A 19,605-nucleotide genomic window follows, 5' to 3' on the forward strand; every position below is an offset into this window, starting at 1 on the left:
TTGGATGGGGCCCTGGGCAGCCTGGTCTAGTATTAAATGTGGTGGCCCTGCCTATGGCGAGGGGGTTGCAGATTCGTGACCCTTTAGGTCCCTTCCAACCCAAGCCATTCTGTGATTCTGTGACATGCTTTTTCCCTCAGTTCAGCAGCTCGGGAGGAAGCTGCTGTAGATGTAGGGTATAAAAGGTGAAGTTAAAGCTTCAGATGCTGCCGTGGGCACGTGAAACTTAATTAACTGCTACACCGCTAACGGCAAGACGACAGCGAGGCCAACCCGAAGGTGATGTCCTGGCTCGGACCCGGCCCATATCCTCACACCGCCCGCGCGCAGCCGGACCCTCTGAGAGCGGCGCACACGGAAGCGTGAAGACGGCCCCTAAAAACATGCACACACTCGGCGGTGACAGGCATCCACCGCGTCCAATCATCAACCGGAGCGCCGTCATGCGGGCCAATAGCGAGAGGGGGCGGGGAGAGGAGGCCGCGCGCCGGGAGCCTTGGTAACGCGCGGGCCGCGTGTGGAGGGTGGACGTGCGGGAGAGGGGCGGCCCGCCATGAAGATCGAGGAGGTGAAAAGCACTTCGAAGACCCAGCGCATCGCCGCCCACAGCCATGTTAAAGGGCTGGGGCTGGACGAGAGCGGCACCGCCAAGCCGGCGGGGGCCGGGCTGGTGGGACAGGAGAACGCGCGGGAGGTGAGCGAGGGGCCCGGCCTGGCGCTGCCGCGGGCTGACGGGGAGCCTCAGGGCCGTGAGTTCGCCGTTACCCCCCTGTAATTCTCAGCAGCGAGCGCGATGCTTTACCTCAGCTGATGCCGCCTGAGGCGGTGAGGCAGTCCCCGCCGCTGTGACTGACCGCGTTAGCTGCGGAGCTGCCTCCGAACAGAGGTGCCGCAGGCTGTGGAACGCCCCGACATCAGCGATCTGCCGCGTGGTGTTGGGGCTCCGGCCCGGTGCTGGAGTCCTCTGTGCTTCTGAAAGGCAGAAACTCCTTGCTCTGTTTTTAAGCCTTGATACCCGCGTGCAGCTCAGCGAGGGGAAAGGATTTTGGTTTTGGTTTGAGTTCTGTCGTCTGATTTATTTTTTAAACGATTGTAGGAAGTGATTTCTTTCTTACCTCACTTTTTTCTGTGCATAAAATTGAAATCCGCTTTATTTTTAGTGTCTCAGAAGATCAGTAGCTTTAAACACAGCTAGTATTGCTGGAATTAAATATATTCTAACACTTCTCTTGTTCATGGTGCAAACCCTTATCCTGCAGGCTTGTGGGGTTATAGTAGAATTAATCAAAAGCAAGAAGATGGCTGGCAGAGCTGTCCTGTTGGCAGGACCTCCTGGAACTGGCAAGGTATCCTGATATTTCCTTTATTTGTAAGAAATTTCCTTTATTTGTAAGAAATAAAGTCTTCTGAAATCCATTGTAATTTAACGTGCTGTCAACCATTTTAGAATAGCGGTTACATTTTGTCTTCATCTGCTGTTATGTTTTTTTTTTTTTCCCCACACAGTTTCATTTTTGCCATGTCATTAATGCTGGCAGCATCCTCTGGTTTGTGCAGTCATCGTTAGTGTGAAAGCACCTCATGCAGGTTGCCAAACACAGAGGTCGTATGGTTTCTGAAGAAGAGTTTTAAAAGTTAATTTTATCTGAATAGCCTAAATAGTTACTCTTTTCGGTTGTTTTCCCCTTGCTGTTTTGTACATATAAGTTGCTGAATTCAGATGTCCACTATTGTTCCTTTACAGTGTTCGTAAGTCTTTGGCAGAAGTCACCTTATGCATGTCTAATTTGTTGTGGTGGGAGAGGTTTGTTGTATGTGAGATGTCAGACAGAGCAGTTATAATACTCAAGCGGTGGTTGATAGAGTGAAAGTGATATGATGAGGAAAGTTAAATTTGTGCTGAAAGAATCCTCATAAAAATGAAACGCTTCATTTCTTTTTTCACTTTTTAAGACTGCTTTGGCTTTAGCTATTGCTCAGGAACTTGGCAGTAAAGTTCCCTTTTGTCCTATGGTTGGAAGTGAGGTCTATTCTACTGAAATAAAGAAAACAGAAGTTCTGATGGAAAACTTCAGACGAGCAATTGGTGAGTTTCAGAAAATAGAAAATTAAGTATTTACACAATACTTACATTGTTTTTTTTCTAGTAATCTGAAAAGGAAAAAAAGTCATGGTGGCTTCCAGATAATGGTATGAACTTTTCTTCAACTCTGATCTTAATTTGGGGAATCTCTCCCACACTTGACAGAGTCGGTAAGGTTTTCTGGAGATAAATGCTTGTGGGTATAAATGCTTGTGTCCCATGGCTATTTTTTACTTGCTCTCCTCCCCCAGAATCTCTTCATATCCTTCACGTTCCATCTCCTGATGTCGCCTCTGACTCTCCAGAAATCTGAAAGAAAACCTAGTTTTAGTTTCTTATGTTAGCAGAAATACTCATAGACAGCACAATGCTTTCCCTTTTTACTTCAGTGATTTCACCCTACTGAGCAAGCAGCCTTCTTCAGGGACTCCCAAGTGGCAGTGTTAGTCTGGCTTAGTATTCCAGTGAGCACAGAGGAAGTTCCATGCCAGCATAATAAATATCTTCAATATCTTCCCCAATTCTAGAGTGCTTTTTACAAAGTCAATGTAAATTGGGTAAATTTGCAACACAACCTTACTAAATAGCTAAAATCTCTTTTCTGCTGACAGCTGATAAATGCAGTTAAAGCGGTCCTTGTTTGTGTAAGGATTGCCTAAAGATGACCTAACTGAAAAACTGAGCTTATTAACAGTTAATTTTCCTGATTGCTGTGCTGTGTTTCCTCTCTGACTTCACTTGAGTATTTGGGGGTGGTGAAGAGGTCTCTCAGTTCTGCAACCAAGTAGAAGTATTCCATTCATTTTTATAAGAAAGCAACTTTCAGTAGTCTCTGGTCTAGTTACCGTGAACCTGGCAGGGCCTGGGGGAGGGAAGCCAGAGACTGAGCAGTCTGCTATATTTCCTTGATGTGATGAAGTTCCCTGTCAAAGATTTGGAAACTTGAACCAACAGATGAAACTTCTGCCATCCATGTTGTCATTTCTGGAGATAGCTGTATTTTAACTCTTGGGTTAACAGCCAGCTGCATTGTTAGTTCTCTGCATTCCCTGAGTGTCAGCAGAGAGACACTACTAAACAAATATTGGTGTTCATGAAAGATGGAACTTTTTTTATTCCTTTCTGTTGAACTCTGTGTCACATTTTCATAACACAACCTTTATTGAATATTTTTCTCAGTGTAAAAAAAAAAAAAAAGAAATGTTTTAAAGGATCTGCTGGGGGTTTTTTTTTGTTTTTTTTTTTTGTTTGTTTTTTTTTTTTTGTTTTGTTTTGTTTTTTTAAATCATGGAATGTTTTCCAATCGTGTTTAATTCTTGGTTAGATTTTCAATCACCTGCCTGGCAAATAAATAATTTAGAAGAGTACATGTTCTCAAAAAACATTTGATTTTATTTGCACAGTGCAGCTGTAGCTGAGTGCAAGAAAAAAAATCATCTCACAATTGGCACCTATATATATATATATTTTTTTTTTTTGCTTGATTGGTATGAAGCCTTCCTTGCAGGTTCTGTATACATCATGTGCTTCCCTTATTGTACATTTTACAGTAAGGAGCTTTAGACAGCTCAAATTGTAAAAACAATTGGGGGTGTTAACATCAGTTTTTTCTTTTTTTCCTGGAAGCAAGAGGGGCTGATTGGTTTGATCCCATCATTGCATAAGAAAACAGGCAAATCAGAGTTCTCAGATTTTTACTGTTGGAAGTCATACAATAACATGCTTGATTTAGTCTAATGGCCAAACATTGTTCAGAATATGTAAAGAAACAAAAAAAAAAAAGTGGAAAATGAGAAGATGGAATTATACAGGCTAAAAACAAACACTTCAGCTAAGAGGGATCAGAACTCTGTGGAGCTTATTAGCAGCCTACCAGGATGGTGACAGTAGCTAGTAAGAAATCACGACTGGAATAGCCCCTTAGATACAGGGAACCAGTAAGCTGTTTATGGGTTGCAGCTGCCAGTAAATCACACATGTGCTATTTGAGTCCACCTTTGAGCCAAAACGTGAAGCATTCTGCAGTTTCTTTCCTGGATTCACACTTCTGATTTGTAATTAGGAAATGTCTCTGTTTCAGTTAAGGAGGTCTTTTGAGAGTTAAGCTGATACATGCAGATTGATTTTAAAACAGAAGATAATCAACAGGAAATTCAAAACACTAATTACTTTTTTTCAGATCTTGTTAAACTCAGCTGATTCAGCCTTGGTTTGTATTGTGGAACAGAATTTGCTCTTAGGTCTGATTCTTTTCTGACAAAAGAGAACATGAAGATGTGATTTAAGACCATGCAAAATACATCCCAAACATGAATGGCTTGCAGTTTGTGGGGGCAGAAAGAACTTACACTGAAACGTTAAAAATAAGGGAAAAGCAAGCCTGCAAGTGTCCAGATCTTACCACAGGTGCTGTGCAGAATCCCATATTACTGAATGTTCCTTGCAGATGTAGTCTATGTGATGCAGCCTTGTCTAGGCCAATTTCATAATTCAGAGTTTCATTACTTTTTGTGTAATGTTTTGGCATACTTAAAAAACATTTGAAAAGTTTTCTGAAATTAGCTTTGTGTAGAACTTCCAGGTTGTTCTCAATAAGAGGAAACACACACATCTTACCAAGAAATTACCACGTTATCTGAAAATCCCACTATTTCTCACATTTCAACTCCCATCCTTAATTTGGGTCCAGTAGAGGGAGACAGACTCTTATTTGTCAGTCCTTTCTATTTCCCTATCAGCAGCTCAAGATTACTGGTGAAGTGTCTGATCTATTTCAAAGCAAAATGAAAAGTTAAGGAACAAGGAAAGTTTTATGAAGTCCTAATAGCCTCAGACTGCGCAGGATGATTTCCTTATATCTTGTTACAGCCCATTCATTATTTTTGGTATGGCATGTGTGTCTCATAAAATACTTTATAGAGCCTCCTCAGATGTGGGTTCTTTGAAATTTTATGTAGTTAGAACGTCTGCATAATTGTGGTGGTGATGATAGTGGTTTTTCTTTGGCACAGTCTAAACATAAAACTCTTCAGCTCTGTATTATTTATCAGTTTAAAGTGACTTTTAGTCCACGGCAATATTTCTGGCTTAGAATATTGTAATGTTTTCTCAATTCTCTGAAAAACAGTGAAGTAAGGATGTCCCTGTCTCCTATTTTGAAACAGTTTTAAGTTTGCTTCATAACAGATTCTGTTAAACTTTGTCTAGCTCACCTCTCACCTATAACTTGTAGAATATCGTACGTTGTTTTTCTTAAAAACAAAGTGTTTTTGAAGTTACTTTATTTCTCCTCTATCCTGATTTTATGGGACTTTTCTAAAAGCATAAAAATTGTGTACAACTCACAGTTGTGCTGTTGTCAATGATCCTTAGTTTCAGAATTTTGATGAACTGTTTAGTGTAAAGTTACAAATCAGGCAACTGCCCTCTTTGAGGTAAAAGAAAGAGGATACTGATATTTGCCTAAAGAATGAATAATAACAGCAGAAAGAAAATAGTTTCTTAGAGCTTAATAAGCTGCTTTCTGAATCAGAACTTGGGCTCAGCTTTCCCTCTCATGACATGGGTTGAATATTCACACTTAATATTGAAGAGCTATAATTATGTTTGACGTTTTGGAATTAAAGATTTCCAGTTAAACATAACAAACCCTTGCAATATATTAAAATCTGTTGGCATTGATGTAGAAGACTCGAGTGCTTTTGGCCATTGATTTGTGTAATTAAGCTATTCCAAACAATTGCTTCCAGGATTGAGGATTAAAGAGACCAAGGAGGTGTATGAAGGAGAAGTCACAGAATTAACTCCATGTGAGACTGAAAACCCCATGGGGGGCTATGGCAAAACAATCAGCCATGTAATTATAGGACTCAAAACTGCAAAGGGAACCAAGCAGTTGAAGGTATGTGTGGTGGGGTTTCCAAATTTCCTTAAAAGTGTCATATCTGTATCTTTTGTTTTTCACCAATTCTTGATCCCCAGCTGGGTAGAGTAACAGTGCAAAGAAACTGGTTTGCTAGACAATGTTATCTTACTCCTGAGCAGGTATTCTCATCTCTTTGGTGTTCTTAGTTTTTGGATGTCAGTCTTTTCTCCTACTAATAGAAACTCCATCGCTCACTTAACAGCTCCTGTTACTTTTCTCCTTGACAATACACACTTGTGAGTGTTCAAGTTAAAAGAAAGATTTAACCAGCAAAAGATTCTGTTGCAGTTTAGCGGCAATGTTAGTAGCTCACAAAGAAAACAGGTCAGTGAGGAGTCTGAGCTCCAACCTGATCTGCTCACAATGACTGCAGCTGTAACTTCACGTTCATAATAGCAAACATTCAAGAAGGCTTACATTCATTTTTGTTTTTCCTGATACTCAACTGAATTTTTGAGAGTAGTTTTGGCAAATTTTGTCCGCTTCCACATAAATGGTTCTTTCTGCCACAGTTCTTCCTTCTATATGTGGAGATATGCTTCAGTGAATACGTGATAGAGAACTAGAAATTGAGCTGGTATGTTGCCAGCTCAGCCCCACTTTCCCTTTGTTTTCTTGTCTCTGTCCTTATTGTTTAATTTCCCTGTCAGTTAGAATACAAGAGCTGAAAGCTGTCTCTGTTGTTAAGTATCAACTTGCATTTGTTCACGCTGGAAACAAGAAAATGCAGAGGAAAAAATGAATAAATACGTACTATGAGAAACAATAGCATCTCACATATTCCACTTTCTTTCCCTCATGCAGCTTGACAGAGGATGCAGACTCAGGATCAAGTAGCATAATGCAGTGCATTAGTCAGTTTTTGTAAAAGTTTTGCTAGAAAGCTAGAAGCACCACATCCTCAGTGTAAACATGTTGTCACATTACACAAAGGCACACTTTGTAACTGGTAGCATTATGTTTTTGGCACTTAATGTCACTTTCTTCAGACAGATATTTTAGTGTAAGAAAATAAGTTTTATGCATCTTCTTTAGATTTTACAGTAAAGACGAAGTTGTACTCTACCTCTACTCCAGGTGTCACAGCTTTATAAAATCCTAGAGGATATCATGGGGGGAAGTTGCAGTTTAACATTGCCTGCTGGACATTGACTGCTTAGTTTTAGTCTAAACTTTTTGTTGATTACCACATTAATGCAGAACTGTTTTCACGAACTGTGATGTTTGTTTGTGTGCAGCTGGACCCAAGCATATTTGAAAGCTTGCAGAAGGAACGAGTGGAAACAGGAGATGTTATTTACATTGAAGCAAACAGTGGAGCTGTCAAGGTAAAGTTAACGTTCTGCATTTTTATGCAGGTGGATGTGTTCTTGCAGGTCTTCCCTGCCTTTGTCAGAAAGCTCTCCCATTTGTTAAGCTTAATTGACATGAAATGGTTATGTGAGAGTTTTAAAAGTGCCTTGTATTATCCTTATCTGGTAAGAAAAATATCTCTTGCACTGAAAGAACACGGTCATCTGGTTCACGATTAAGGTCATGTGGCAAGGAAGCTATCGCTGGTGCTGCCTGGTTGAGTTTCCTTTTCTCTGAGATCAAGACATCTTTAAGGAAAGATGGGGAAAAAAACAGCAAGCAACTTTAGTCATTTTCAGGCTGACATGTGCAGTGTATTTAATCTTTCTTTTATCGCTCTGGTATTTTCTCCACAAGATATATACATGTAGAAGGGAATACTGCATTAGTTAGCATTCTTTTCATATCTGATTTGGAAAGTAGCGATACTTGCTGTTTAATGGATGACCATAATATTTTCTATCATATAATAAATCACCCACCTACAAAGGAGTCTTGAACAGTTCCCCTAATCTCTAGCTAATCGTCTGGATTTGTCCTTTAGCAAGAATTGCATACGGTTAAAATAAAGGGAGAGAGGAGTGAAATATTCTTAGCACCAAAATATCAGGTGCTTTTCAATAGGGTATTTTGAGCTTTGATCAGTAGATACAGTACGCTTGTTACTAAACAGGGAGTGGGATGTCTGAACTGTCAGACAGAAGCTTGTCAGGACTGGAGTTGTGAGCTAAGCCCTTTGGCAAGTTTGTCACTCAAGGTTTTGGCACCAAAACAAATCCTATACTTAAGTTTCTCTTCTTTGCCTTTCTTCAGAGGCAAGGCAGGTGTGATACCTACGCTACAGAATTTGACCTTGAAGCTGAAGAGTACGTTCCTTTGCCAAAGGGTGACGTGCACAAGAAAAAAGAAATTATTCAGGACGTTACTCTGCATGACTTGGATGTGGCCAATGCTCGACCTCAGGTATCTAATTACACAGATGAAGCCTTTACAGAATAAAACATTGTACATAGTTCTGGTGGTTTCAAGAATAACCAGGAAGGTAATGGAAAGCTTTTAGTTGTTCTAAAGTACCCTCAAAGACACTGCTACAGGAAAAACAGGAGGTATCTCAAAGGCCATTCTAAGTCTGCTCTCTGCAAGGAGGCCTCCTCCTCTTGAGGGAGAAAGAGGTGATAGAGTCATTAAAGGTAGAAAAGACCTCTTGTAACAATCAGAAAGATCAGTGCAATGGAACAGCAATACAGGAGGTGTAACGACAAAGGGACTGGCACAGTGGATAGGTATTTCAAAGAAAAAGGAAAAGTGCTCACCCATCTCTGAAGATCTAGGCACAAAAAGGAAACTCCACAACAGAAGGATCTGCAGCCAGAGATCCTTCTCTAGTTGCAGTCAGCCCTTAAATGAGATCTAAGAGAGCTGCAGCCAGGCTCCACCCTTCCTAACAAACAGCTGAATTGCCTTCACCTGTGCTCCCAGGGCTGACCTGGGTCCTTTCCTCAGGTGCTCAGTCGGTGGTTCAGGCCATGACTCAGCAGTTCCCATACACCTCTTGAGGTCATCAAGTCCAACTTTCAACCCATTACCACCATGCCCAATAAATCCCATTCCTAAGTGCCACATCTATGCATTTCTTGAATTCCTCCAGGGACAGTGACTCCACCTCTTCCCCCAGCAGCCTGTGTTCCAACTTTTGACAACTCATTCAGATAATAAATTTTTCCTAATATCCGACATTTACAAATAATAAATGTAAGCACCTTGCCCTTGGAAAACCTTCTGCTTGATCATGGTGTCTCCTCTGCCGGGTAAAATTACTCCTTTGTTTCCATAAGGAGAGATGTGAGGTAGCAGCAGCCAGATCTGCATCATTTTATTCATTGAAAGTTGAGTACAGATTAATTTCTTCTGCTTTGTAGTTATAGCTTTGTGGTTGTAAAATAGAAATTGCAAGTACTGTGATAAATTACAGAATATCCTGAGTTGTAGTGGACCCATAAGGATCATCGAGTCCAACTCTTGGCTCCACACAGGACAACCCAAAGATCAGACCGTGTGTCTGATCACCGAGTGTTTTTGACCTTGCTGTAGGTTCTCTTAATTTCCCCACTTCCAGAAACATTTCATAACCTCCCATTAAACTTCCTTGTGATTTGCAGTAGAGCTCTGAAGTCACTGCATAAGAAAGTTGAAAGTAGGAGAACTACCCCAATCTGTATCGTAATGTAAACCAAGGAAGGAGGAAACTCCTTCTCTCTCATAAACAAAAGGCACTGACAATACAGTATTTGTGTCTAAAGGTTGGCACCCCTATGATATGATATTACAAGCCCTTAACCTGCTACTGCATTTCAGAATAAACATCCTTTTTCCAACAGAATCATTTACCTGATAATATCAAGGAATTCTAAAGTGTTAAAACTCTGCGTAATTGTTCCTGTGTTGACAGGTTGAACAATTACAGTGCACACAAATAATCCTAAGCCTCTGTGTTCCCTGATGTTTTGAGTTCTCGTGAGCTTCTCTATGACAATTTTTAAAAGCAGATATCTCATTTTTTTGTATACTGTGCAAATGAGCAAGGTTAAAGAAAGGAAATAGCTAATCAAACAGTAGGGCTTGGAACACCACTGTGGTAAAGTGACCTGACCTTTGGCAGGATAGCAGCCAGTGCTGAATAAAATGTCAGTTCAACTGCAAGAAAGAACTGCTTTAGCCAATTTCCAGTTCTTAAAATTCTCATGGTACGTGTTCACTGCAAGACTTAATACTTGCTGTAATTTTCTTCTAGGGTGGGCAAGACATCCTCTCTATGATGGGACAACTGATGAAGCCTAAGAAAACTGAAATTACTGGTATGAACCCTGCATCATGTTTTCAGACCATCGTAACCTATGTTTGCCAATTAGAAAAGCATTAAAAGTTGGGTTATTAATATAGCAGCTAAAATGATGAATGCCTACAAATAATGTTTTTTCAAAAATGTTCAGATTTAGCTGGAAACACTGCAGACGTTACTGGCTCACACAGTTTTAAACTATATACTGTATTCTGCATCTGTGTTTTTGGAAAGAAGGAGGTCAGAGACCTAGTGCTGTCCTTCTCCAAATATTTCTGCTCAAGAGTATGTGGTTATATATAGGTTGTTCCAGAAGTAATGCCTATTTATTTCCCTGGAAAGTGCAGCAGATACAAAGAGCACAGTAACACTAGTTGGTAGAGCAAATTCTCAGCTACAAAACACTTTTTCAACACAGTCACAATCAATTAGTTCTGCATTTTCACCAGCAGTTGAACAAGAGCCGGTGTGCCAAGCTCGTAAAGATCTGCACCAGCACAGGTGACCCACTGTCACCACTGCTGAAATGCACCACCCACCTCCTCACTGTGCTCACGTCCACTGTTTGGTCTCCATAAATGCTAACATCAGTGGGTGCCATTTTTGCCACATGGAGGAATTCAGTCCCACACCTTTGTTTCATGCACACTTCCATGTCAGATGCCATTTTGTCAGACTGCTCCTCTGCTGCCATCTGTCAACAGCACATAACAGAATATTGGTGGAAAGGTTCAGCTTCTACTGCCATACCACCAGCATCTGCCTCTGTTGTCACAGGCCAACACAGTAAAAAGCAGTCATTACTTTCAGAGCAGCCCTCATATTTTCCTAGAGCTGTGCTGAGTTGCAAACTGACACCTCAAAAATGAAAAAAAATCTTAGGTCACTTTCTTTTGTGAAGCGACCGTGCACTATTTCTGAGGAGCAGAAAAAAGGCGTCTAAGCACTCCAGCCTTGGTTTGCTTTTGACTGCTGTAGCAGCTGCCTTTGACTTGATGCTGTCAGTGCACTGTTGCTCTTCCTACTTACACATGTCTGAAGGAAAAAAGATCTACAGAAAAATCAGTTCTCTTTTTCATTCTTTGAAATAATTGATATTTCATTAAGTAACTAAATTGAGATAAAAGTCCTCAATTCCCAACTTGAACGGTGCTCTTTTGAAGTATTTCTTACACTCCAGAGGTCATTTTGCTTATTCTGAAGTTAAGTTTATCTGTAACATCTTGTGTACCTTTGAGATCCATATGTTGACAGAATCTTTATAGAATGCTACGTTGCTGAAATACAGCAGAAATATTTTATTCTTTCAATAATCTTTTTACACATGCTTGGAAACTTGGTTAAACTTCACATTTTAAAACAAAGTTTGGCTGACTTATGTGCAGGAAGCTCAGTTAAGAGATATTTTGATGCACAGATGTCTCCACAATATAGGACTGAAATTTCAAATCTTAGTTTCAATTTCCACAGAATTTCAGTGTTGCCAAAATTTATCCTGTGGCATGAAGAGATCAAACCATGACCATTTCCAGGGGAATCTGTTGATTGCTTTAAGTCTTCATAGAAACCTATTGCTCGCTAGCAGAGTAATTAACAACTTATTTTGGTTCTCATAGATAAACTTCGAGGAGAAATAAATAAAGTGGTAAATAAATACATTGATCAAGGCATCGCAGAGCTGGTCCCGGGTGTACTGTTTGTAGATGAGGTTCACATGCTGGATATTGAATGCTTCACATACCTGCACCGAGCACTGGAATCTTCTATTTCCCCCATTGTAATCTTTGCATCCAATCGAGGAAACTGTGTAATCAGGTACGTCTGAAGTCGAATGGTCCAGTTTGCATCAGCCCATAAGTCATGGTGAGCTGTATCAGCAGTGTTAGAACGTTTGAAAGCTTTTGTCTCTGGTACTGACATCTGTGGAAGCACCCTGTGTGGGTTGCGAGGTGCATCACTGCTTAGGAATTGCTTGTTGGCTTCACCAAGAGAAGCTCATTTAGTGCCACATTAGCTGCATTAAAGCAGGTTAGAACTCCTTTTATTTCTACTGACACATCCCTCTTGTTCTCTAAACTGCGTTCTCTGAATGTTCTCTTACATTTACCTCTCTCTTCAGATATCTCAACACAGCTGTTGTAGAACCAGAAATGCAAACTTCTATTGTAGTTTTCTACTTCTGAATCAATTTGTTGTTTGCTGTCCTTGTTATATAAGGCTTAAACTTCCTGTCCTTACTGCTGAAGCATATTGCAGTTCATCCTCTCACTGTTCTTCTTTCTTTCCTACTTTAGTGGTCTAGACTTTTTTTTATCTCCAGCCCTGCCAACTTACCTCCTGTTTTTAATCTCTGCTCCATTTCCACTTCAATATTTTGCACCCACACAGTGCATTCTTTGCATTTTCTGTAAAAGTTTTTTCCTCTTTCCAATTCTTCCTCAAGTTTTACTCTTAATTTGTGGTCTAGATCTAAGATCATCAAAACAAGATGTCTTTAGCAATGATTGCTACTCTTTAAGTTGACTTAATTCAGCTCCTTAACCAGCTATTCCTTTCGCTCTTACTGGGTCATCTGATATTAATCTTTCTCTGTTTGCATTGTTAAGATGGTAAGCCTGTCAAAAATGATGAGGTGGGACTTTGCAGTACTGTTTCTGCAAAGGAATAAAAAGGCTGTCTTGTAAAAGTAGAACAAACAGACCTATTAGCAGGGATTGACTGGAACCTGTGATTTAAGAAAGAAAGGTTTCCATATAATAGTTGTATCTAATATTGATAAACTAAATCCCTTAAAAGCGAGGTCTTAACTCCACACTGCTATCTTAAAGTGTTGGTGATGCTCTGATATGCCTACTGGTATCTTAAAAGGGTCAGAGGAGACTTAATTTTATAACGTAGCTGGTTGATTCTTCAACATCATGAGAGAACATCATCTGCTTGGGTTGAGTGCAGGGATTTTGGATTTGTTTCCCGTGGAGAACCGTGACCAAAGCTGAGATGTCTAAATAATGGTATTGAAGTAGGAGATGTATCCACCAGCACTTTACCTTTTACATCTGTTATCTTCATAGGTATCACGAAATGTGGATATCTTTCTTTCTTGACCAATTCACTTTTCTTGAAAAAGCAAGAGTAGATGTGTCTGCACACTGCTATTGGGTGTTGTTTGCCAAACAAAAAAAATGGTTGAGAGTCTAGACTGTCCTTCATAGACAGATCTCTACTTCTGAATTTGCTGGACTGCAAGCCTGTAATGCAAATACTGCAGTGGCTGGAGGGTCTCAGGGATGTATAGAACAGAGTAATGGCTTGTTCAGCAAGAGAGAACATTCAGTGACTAATAGTGCATATTATTGATATTGCTATACAGCTTAATAAGAATCGTTTGTTCCTAATTGGAATGCACTTTGAAACATGAGGTAAGACCACATTGTAAGATACAGTGAAAAGAAATACAAGGAAAAGCACCACCTCAGACTATTTTTGAGTGGCATGTTTAAAAGTTCCTGTAATATTTGTTTCTTGCAGGCTGCCCAGTGTGAACTTCAGGCTAGAACGTTTCCTGTCAGTGCCTGGGGAGTTTGTCTCTATGGGAGTACAGAAGAGTTGTAAATTAGTGGACATACAGTCAATTACTACTGATTTTAGTCAAATCAACACACTGTATTCAGAATAATACCTGATCCTTTTCCGTTTGTTTTCTCCTTTAGAGGCACAGAGGATGTAGTGTCTCCTCATGGAATACCACTGGACCTGCTGGACAGGGTGATGATTATCCGAACCATGCTGTACACGCCTCAAGAAATGAAACAGGTATACAGAGCATCCTGAGAGCTTCTAAAAAATATATGGGATTCTACTTTCTTGGGGTAACTTCTACATTCCTGTGCACTCCTGTATACAATTACTATTGAGCTGTTGGAATCAGCAGAGCTTGTGCCAGAAAGTTTACCACTTCCTAAATGTATGCTGCTTTAGAAACCATTTAGAGTAAGTTGGTTAAAATTGTGCATATGTTTTCTTTATGTTGGATTTCCATGCACTGACAAACTACTGGTAAACATGTCTAGAGCTGAAAGTGACCTGCATGTGCTTCTGTAGAGTTCACAGGTTCCAGCAGGCAGTGCTTTTTCCTGCAGGTATGAATGTTGCATTCTGGGGACCTGTGGTCCCAGACCTCAGCTGTTCCTCTACATAACAGATGAGGAATTACAGAATGCAACTTCACTCACTGCATTTCTGCCCCCATCCCCTGTACTAAAGCTTTAACCTACTTGGGCTGCTTCCTGAAAGTGAAAGGGTAAGTGAAGGGATTTTTGTGTCCTAGACAAGTTGGAAACGTTAGCACAGTAAACATTGCAGAGATGCACTTCTGAATGCCCGAAACCTTTCCTGTGGGGCCATGGCTGTGTACCGTGTATCGATTCTAATGCTTAGGTGCCATTATGATGCACCGTGTCAAAGATCCCCCTCATTAGCGTCTCAATGCTGTGAAGTGACACAATGCAGAAGACGTTACAGTTTATCATGTCAGTTCTTTGTATTATTTAAGAGATAGTGTCAATGGAGGAGAGCGTTTTCACCAGATAATAGTCTCTTGCTGCTGGATAAGTGCCACGGTGAAGCTGAGGCATTTATTGAATATAAACGTAGGGGCAAAGCTTCATTTCGTTTACTTTGAGGAGCTTTTCACATACGGCTGTTGTGAACCACGCTCAGGATGATTTTGTTTGTACCTAAAAGGATACTTAAAAGCATTACAATGTAGATAACAGTAGAAGCAGCCCAGAGATTTAATAATATGATTGTGTTTTGTCTGTATACAAAACAGGTTTTCAAGTGTGACTTCTGCTCAGTCTGCAGGTGTTAAAAACTGTCGTCTGAACTTCTCTGTTCTGTATGTGAATTTTGTGCAATAAGAGCAGGAGGAAAATGTACTGAGAATTAAAACTAGCTTCACAAAAAGCAGCGTAGGGTACTGTGTTATCAGCAGACAATATAGGATTAAAGAGCTTGTTCCTAAACCGGTGATTTCTTACAAGAGCTGGGTTCAATGCTATGCTTACCAACCTCTCCCAGGGCTGAGGGAAATGCAGTGTTTACAGTAGCTTTTTCTGAGGCGAAAAATAGATCTGGACATTTTCTGCCATAAACCACATAGTTAAACAATCTCATCTTCCCTTAGATTAGGACTTTTCCATGAATTCTTTTGAGAGAGGAGAAGAAGGAGGCATGTGTTACATTCCACTTTCTAACTAAATACAGCTTAGGAGGGATGATGAAAATAAAAGATACCCAAAGTGTCTCTTTTTGGTCCTGCTTTTCTTTCATTCTAGGAGGTAGTTTTCATTGACTGTATTTCTACATGGGACCCTTTGCCTCGACATCTCACAACTGATTTGCTTATCAGCACAGTAATTGTGTTTCTATTGAAAGTTAGTTCATAACCAGAAGAAATCCCATCATGTGGTTCTGTTAATATCAAGACTCACAGTTTCCTTACTGCAACCACGCAGTGATTGTAGGGTAATCCCCTGGTAAATGCACATTCTAGCCTGATACTTTTTCTTCCATGTGTGCCTGCTGTGGGATGGAAGAGGAACAAAGGGTGCCAGTTATTTCACCTGCTAAACACTTCTTTTCCTATTTGACAGAAGCTTGGCTAGTATGTATTTTCTGGGTTACTGCTGTGGTCCCTGATCCTTCAGTGAGGTTCTACCAGGTTGCTAGATAAAAAAATTCAAGAAATAGTTCTTGTGAGCTAAGTGGCATTTGAGGTGTCTTGCTTCCAGCAGGGGTAGAACAAAGCTGTAGTATTTGAACAAAAGCGCCGTTTGGACGATCTGTAAGATGTGACAGGTCTTCAGTTTGGAATGGCAATTTGCAGGGACGTTTCTGATATTCAGTATTAATGTCTTAGCACAACTTTCTGCCATTTCAAACCCCTCTTTACTCCCTTCCCTACCCTGACTCCCCTGGCGCATTTTTATGGCTTTAATTTAAACGAGTGCTTGATATCTTGTTTACAAAGCTGCCAAAGTGAAAAATACCTGTATTATATGAGGCTTGCAGTTCCAGAGTTATCTCAGCACTACAACACAACATCATTATCCAGTCTGCCCCTTATCACTCGGCTGGTAATACGCACTGCCGGGAGACTTGCGCCACTCCTGGTACAGCTTTATATGCTCAGGCTTATTGTGATATCTTGCTCTCCAACTTTGTACAGATCTGCAAACTGGTACAAGCCTGGGACTGTTCTTGAAAGATTAGATTCTTCTTGGTGATTTTTTTTCTTCTTGCATGCATAGGTGAATCTTAGAAAGTAACTTTTTGATTTATTGTACAATTGGATTGTCAGGAATAAAAAGTGTGTTGTGAGCTGCTATGGGAAGAGCGTAGCTTTTTGTAGGGCTTGTTGGAACACTCTGCTGTGTAGCAGCAACAGTGCACTGGAGGAACTGATGTGGCTGCCCACAACACTCCAGCTGTCATCTCTTGTGCTACTCTCTGTGTACTTTTTCAATCTCCTTGTGTCAGTGCTCGTACTCTGCTTCTCATTAGTAGATATACTTTGCTAACCATGCAAAATCATCATAAAGTAGTCAAAACATTACTTCAGCCTGCTTTTGATTGTCAGGTTTTCCAGCATGATGTTTTCCCATTCAAAGACACAGAATTCCACACATCTTTTGTAGTTTAGTGGTAAATTACAGCAGGAGAAGTTCATACCATCTCATTTTATAGCAGAGCCTATCTCTAAGCTGACAGTGTTTCTAGAAAACAAACTAAGTAGTGTAGCATGCTGATAGTTTGAGCTGTTACCTGACTTATTTATTCCAACAGATCATAAAACTTCGTGCTCAGACAGAAGGAATTAACATTAGCGAAGAAGCTCTAAATCATTTAGGGGAAATTGGTACCAAGACAACTTTAAGGTAAGTTGAATCCATTGATTCTTCTCTCATACTTTCTAAGTATGACTGGGGCTTAAAACACTGTAGGATAATTTGCTCTTGAAGTGAAACAACTCTCTCCCACACAGTAACATTGTGCTAAGAGTTTATGTTACTAGAGGTTACTGATCCTCCCATTGCCTTGTTTTAGAGAGGTACAAGCTATAGGATCTTACAGATTTTTTTATATTACTAGAGCTACGTGTTTCCCAATAGGTCTCCCATCCACACATTTATTCAGTTCACTGGAATGCACTGAATTGTAATTTTTCATCATCTGTTTGATCACAGGTATGCTGTGCAGCTACTGACCCCAGCTAACCTGCTTGCCAAGATTAATGGGAAAGACAGCATTGAGAAGGAGCATATTGAAGAAATAAATGAACTTTTCTATGATGCCAAATCTTCAGCAAAAATCTTGGCTGATCAACAAGAGAAGTACATGAAATGAGCTTACATTAGATGCTTTGAAGTGGTGTTAACCCTTAGCCAGGGCTGGCTTAAATAAGAAATGTTAATGGTTTGTCTCTTTTGGGACTGGAAAAATATTTAAATGTTGGACTGCTTTGTCAGGCCAGAACTAAACAGCAAGCGTTCCTATTGTATTGTCAGTGATAAGATGCTCTATGATACCTGTGTAACATCTTAGTCTCCATTTTATGAGTACCTGTGAAGTGAATAGCTCTGGAACCACCAGTGGTTTTTAGATTTCATTATGGAAGAGCTCTGACTGAAGCTGATGCTTAAGAACAGTCTATTTTCTTTATGAATACCCTTTTAAGATAGTTTCCTTTTACAGATGATGACTTTTTTTTTTTTTTTTGAATCAAAGTTTGTCTGAAGTGGTTTATAATAAAGTATTTCAAGAATACTGGTAGCTTGCCCATGTTTGTCCTGAGTCCTGACTTCCCTCAAGAAACAGTTGAAAAATGGGAATCACAATGCAAAATGTGAATAAAATGGGTCTGTGACACAAGAACAGATCTGTAGCAAAGGAAAGAAATAGTAACAAGGCCTTTTTAAGGACTTTGTTGGATATTTTGGCCCTTCTAACGTGTTTCTCCTGAAATAACTTTTCCTTTAGGTTTTCTTAAAGCAGATTAAACAAATTCACGTTGTCACAAGCTACATTTTCCACTGTGTTCAGTCCTCACTTTCTCGATCAACCACCATAAAAAACAATTGCAAGCTAAAAGTGTTTGATGTCCACACAGACAAGAGAGTTAGCAGAACAACTGTGAGAAGAATTAGCCTGGTCATTAAGGTTTGAAATTCTGCTCTGCACAGATTTTTATGAACTTTGCTTCAGTTGCTTTTTCACAAAGCGCGTTTCCTTCTGTTAGATGCAGATACTTTTAGTTCCTCACAGCACTCAGAACAAACGCTTTAAAGTTTAAAATCTTGGACAAATCTGTGTAACACAAGTAGGTGATATAAGAAAAAACTCCTTTTCATTACTAACCTCGCATCTTTTACTACAAACTTCAGTGATTTTAAACCATTTCGTGTTCACTTGGATTTAATATTGTTTTGATCACATTCTACATCATGGTCACGTGAAAATCTGTCCCATTCTCCAAGATGAATTTTAGTACTGCCAGCCAGCCCTAATTATCTTCTGTGCTTTAAATAATCTTTCTACTTCATTCTCTACATCTGTAACTAAACAGCAGTGACAGAGATATTCAATGAATGAATTTTTTTGTTGTTGATCTCTGACTACGTTTGGCCAAGGAGCAATCCTGCTTTCAAACCTGCAGGGACCTCTCTCTTACTGACTCCAAATGAACAAAGATAGCAAATACAGCACTAAATCGCTTCCCTCAGTGCCCCGTCCCCAGGGAGGTGACTCCACCATTTCCCTGGGCAGCCTGATCCCTTGGTGCCCTGCTCACATGGTGGCAGAAGACCTGCTGAGGCAACGAGGAGTGGACTTTTGCAAGAAAATAAGGCCTTAATTACACATAGGGAAGGGAAATAACAGAAAAAACCCTGCAGCTTTCCAATCCTTCAACAGGGAAAGTTGACCACCCCTCCCCCATTTCTGCTTGTGCTGATGTTTGTACAACAAACAAGCCCCTGTGTTGCCTCTGCACTGGTTCTGGAGGACTCCCCCCAGCATGCCATCTTTTAACAGCCATTAAGTGTCTACCAAAGACATAAAGCTGTGATATAAAGGGAAAATCCTTCCACCCTAAATGGCGAGCGAATGTTTATCTAGCCTATTAAGTGACGTCTGGCTGACTTATGGGTGTCAAAGCTTTGCCCATGAAAATAGTCTTTCATATTACTGATAAAAATAGTTCTGCTGAAAGAATCACTGCACCACATACAACAGCTACCAATGAAGGATCATAAGAAAAAAAAACCACATACTTATTTGGCAGAGCTGCCCCTGGAAGCAGGAAGGGGCACACAGCCCACCAAAGAAGTTTGAGTATTAATACTG

The 19,605-nt window shown here is 40.3% G+C and overlaps 1 protein-coding gene across 1 annotated transcript; it reads left to right on the forward strand.

Moving 5' to 3' along the window:
- Positions 1–476: 476 nt before the first annotated feature.
- On the forward strand, positions 477–18,027 carry RUVBL1 (RuvB like AAA ATPase 1). The gene is made up of 11 exons (XM_052678791.1): positions 477–694; positions 1,260–1,346; positions 1,954–2,086; positions 5,833–5,984; positions 7,247–7,336; positions 8,175–8,324; positions 10,153–10,216; positions 11,817–12,015; positions 13,911–14,013; positions 17,047–17,138; positions 17,448–18,027. The coding sequence occupies exons 1-11, from the start codon at positions 554–556 to the stop codon at positions 17,605–17,607; spliced, it is 1,371 nt and encodes a 456-aa protein (XP_052534751.1). The 5' UTR covers positions 477–553; the 3' UTR covers positions 17,608–18,027.
- Positions 18,028–19,605: the final 1,578 nt, after the last annotated feature.

Source organism: Tympanuchus pallidicinctus, unplaced genomic scaffold (genome assembly GCF_026119805.1).
Source record: "Tympanuchus pallidicinctus isolate F22 unplaced genomic scaffold, pur_lepc_1.0 scaffold17, whole genome shotgun sequence".
Taxonomy (NCBI): Eukaryota; Metazoa; Chordata; class Aves; order Galliformes; family Phasianidae; genus Tympanuchus; species Tympanuchus pallidicinctus.

Bases quoted from the DNA above. Each gene is read 5' to 3' on its own strand.
- RUVBL1 (XM_052678791.1), top strand. From the start codon at position 554: ATGAAGATCGAGGAGGTGAAAAGCACTTCGAAGACCCAGCGCATCGCC. The intron at 695-1,259 runs GTGAGCGAGGGG...CTTATCCTGCAG, and splicing joins GACAGGAGAACGCGCGGGAG to GCTTGTGGGGTTATAGTAGA. The intron at 12,016-13,910 runs GTACGTCTGAAG...TTTCTCCTTTAG, and splicing joins CGAGGAAACTGTGTAATCAG to AGGCACAGAGGATGTAGTGT.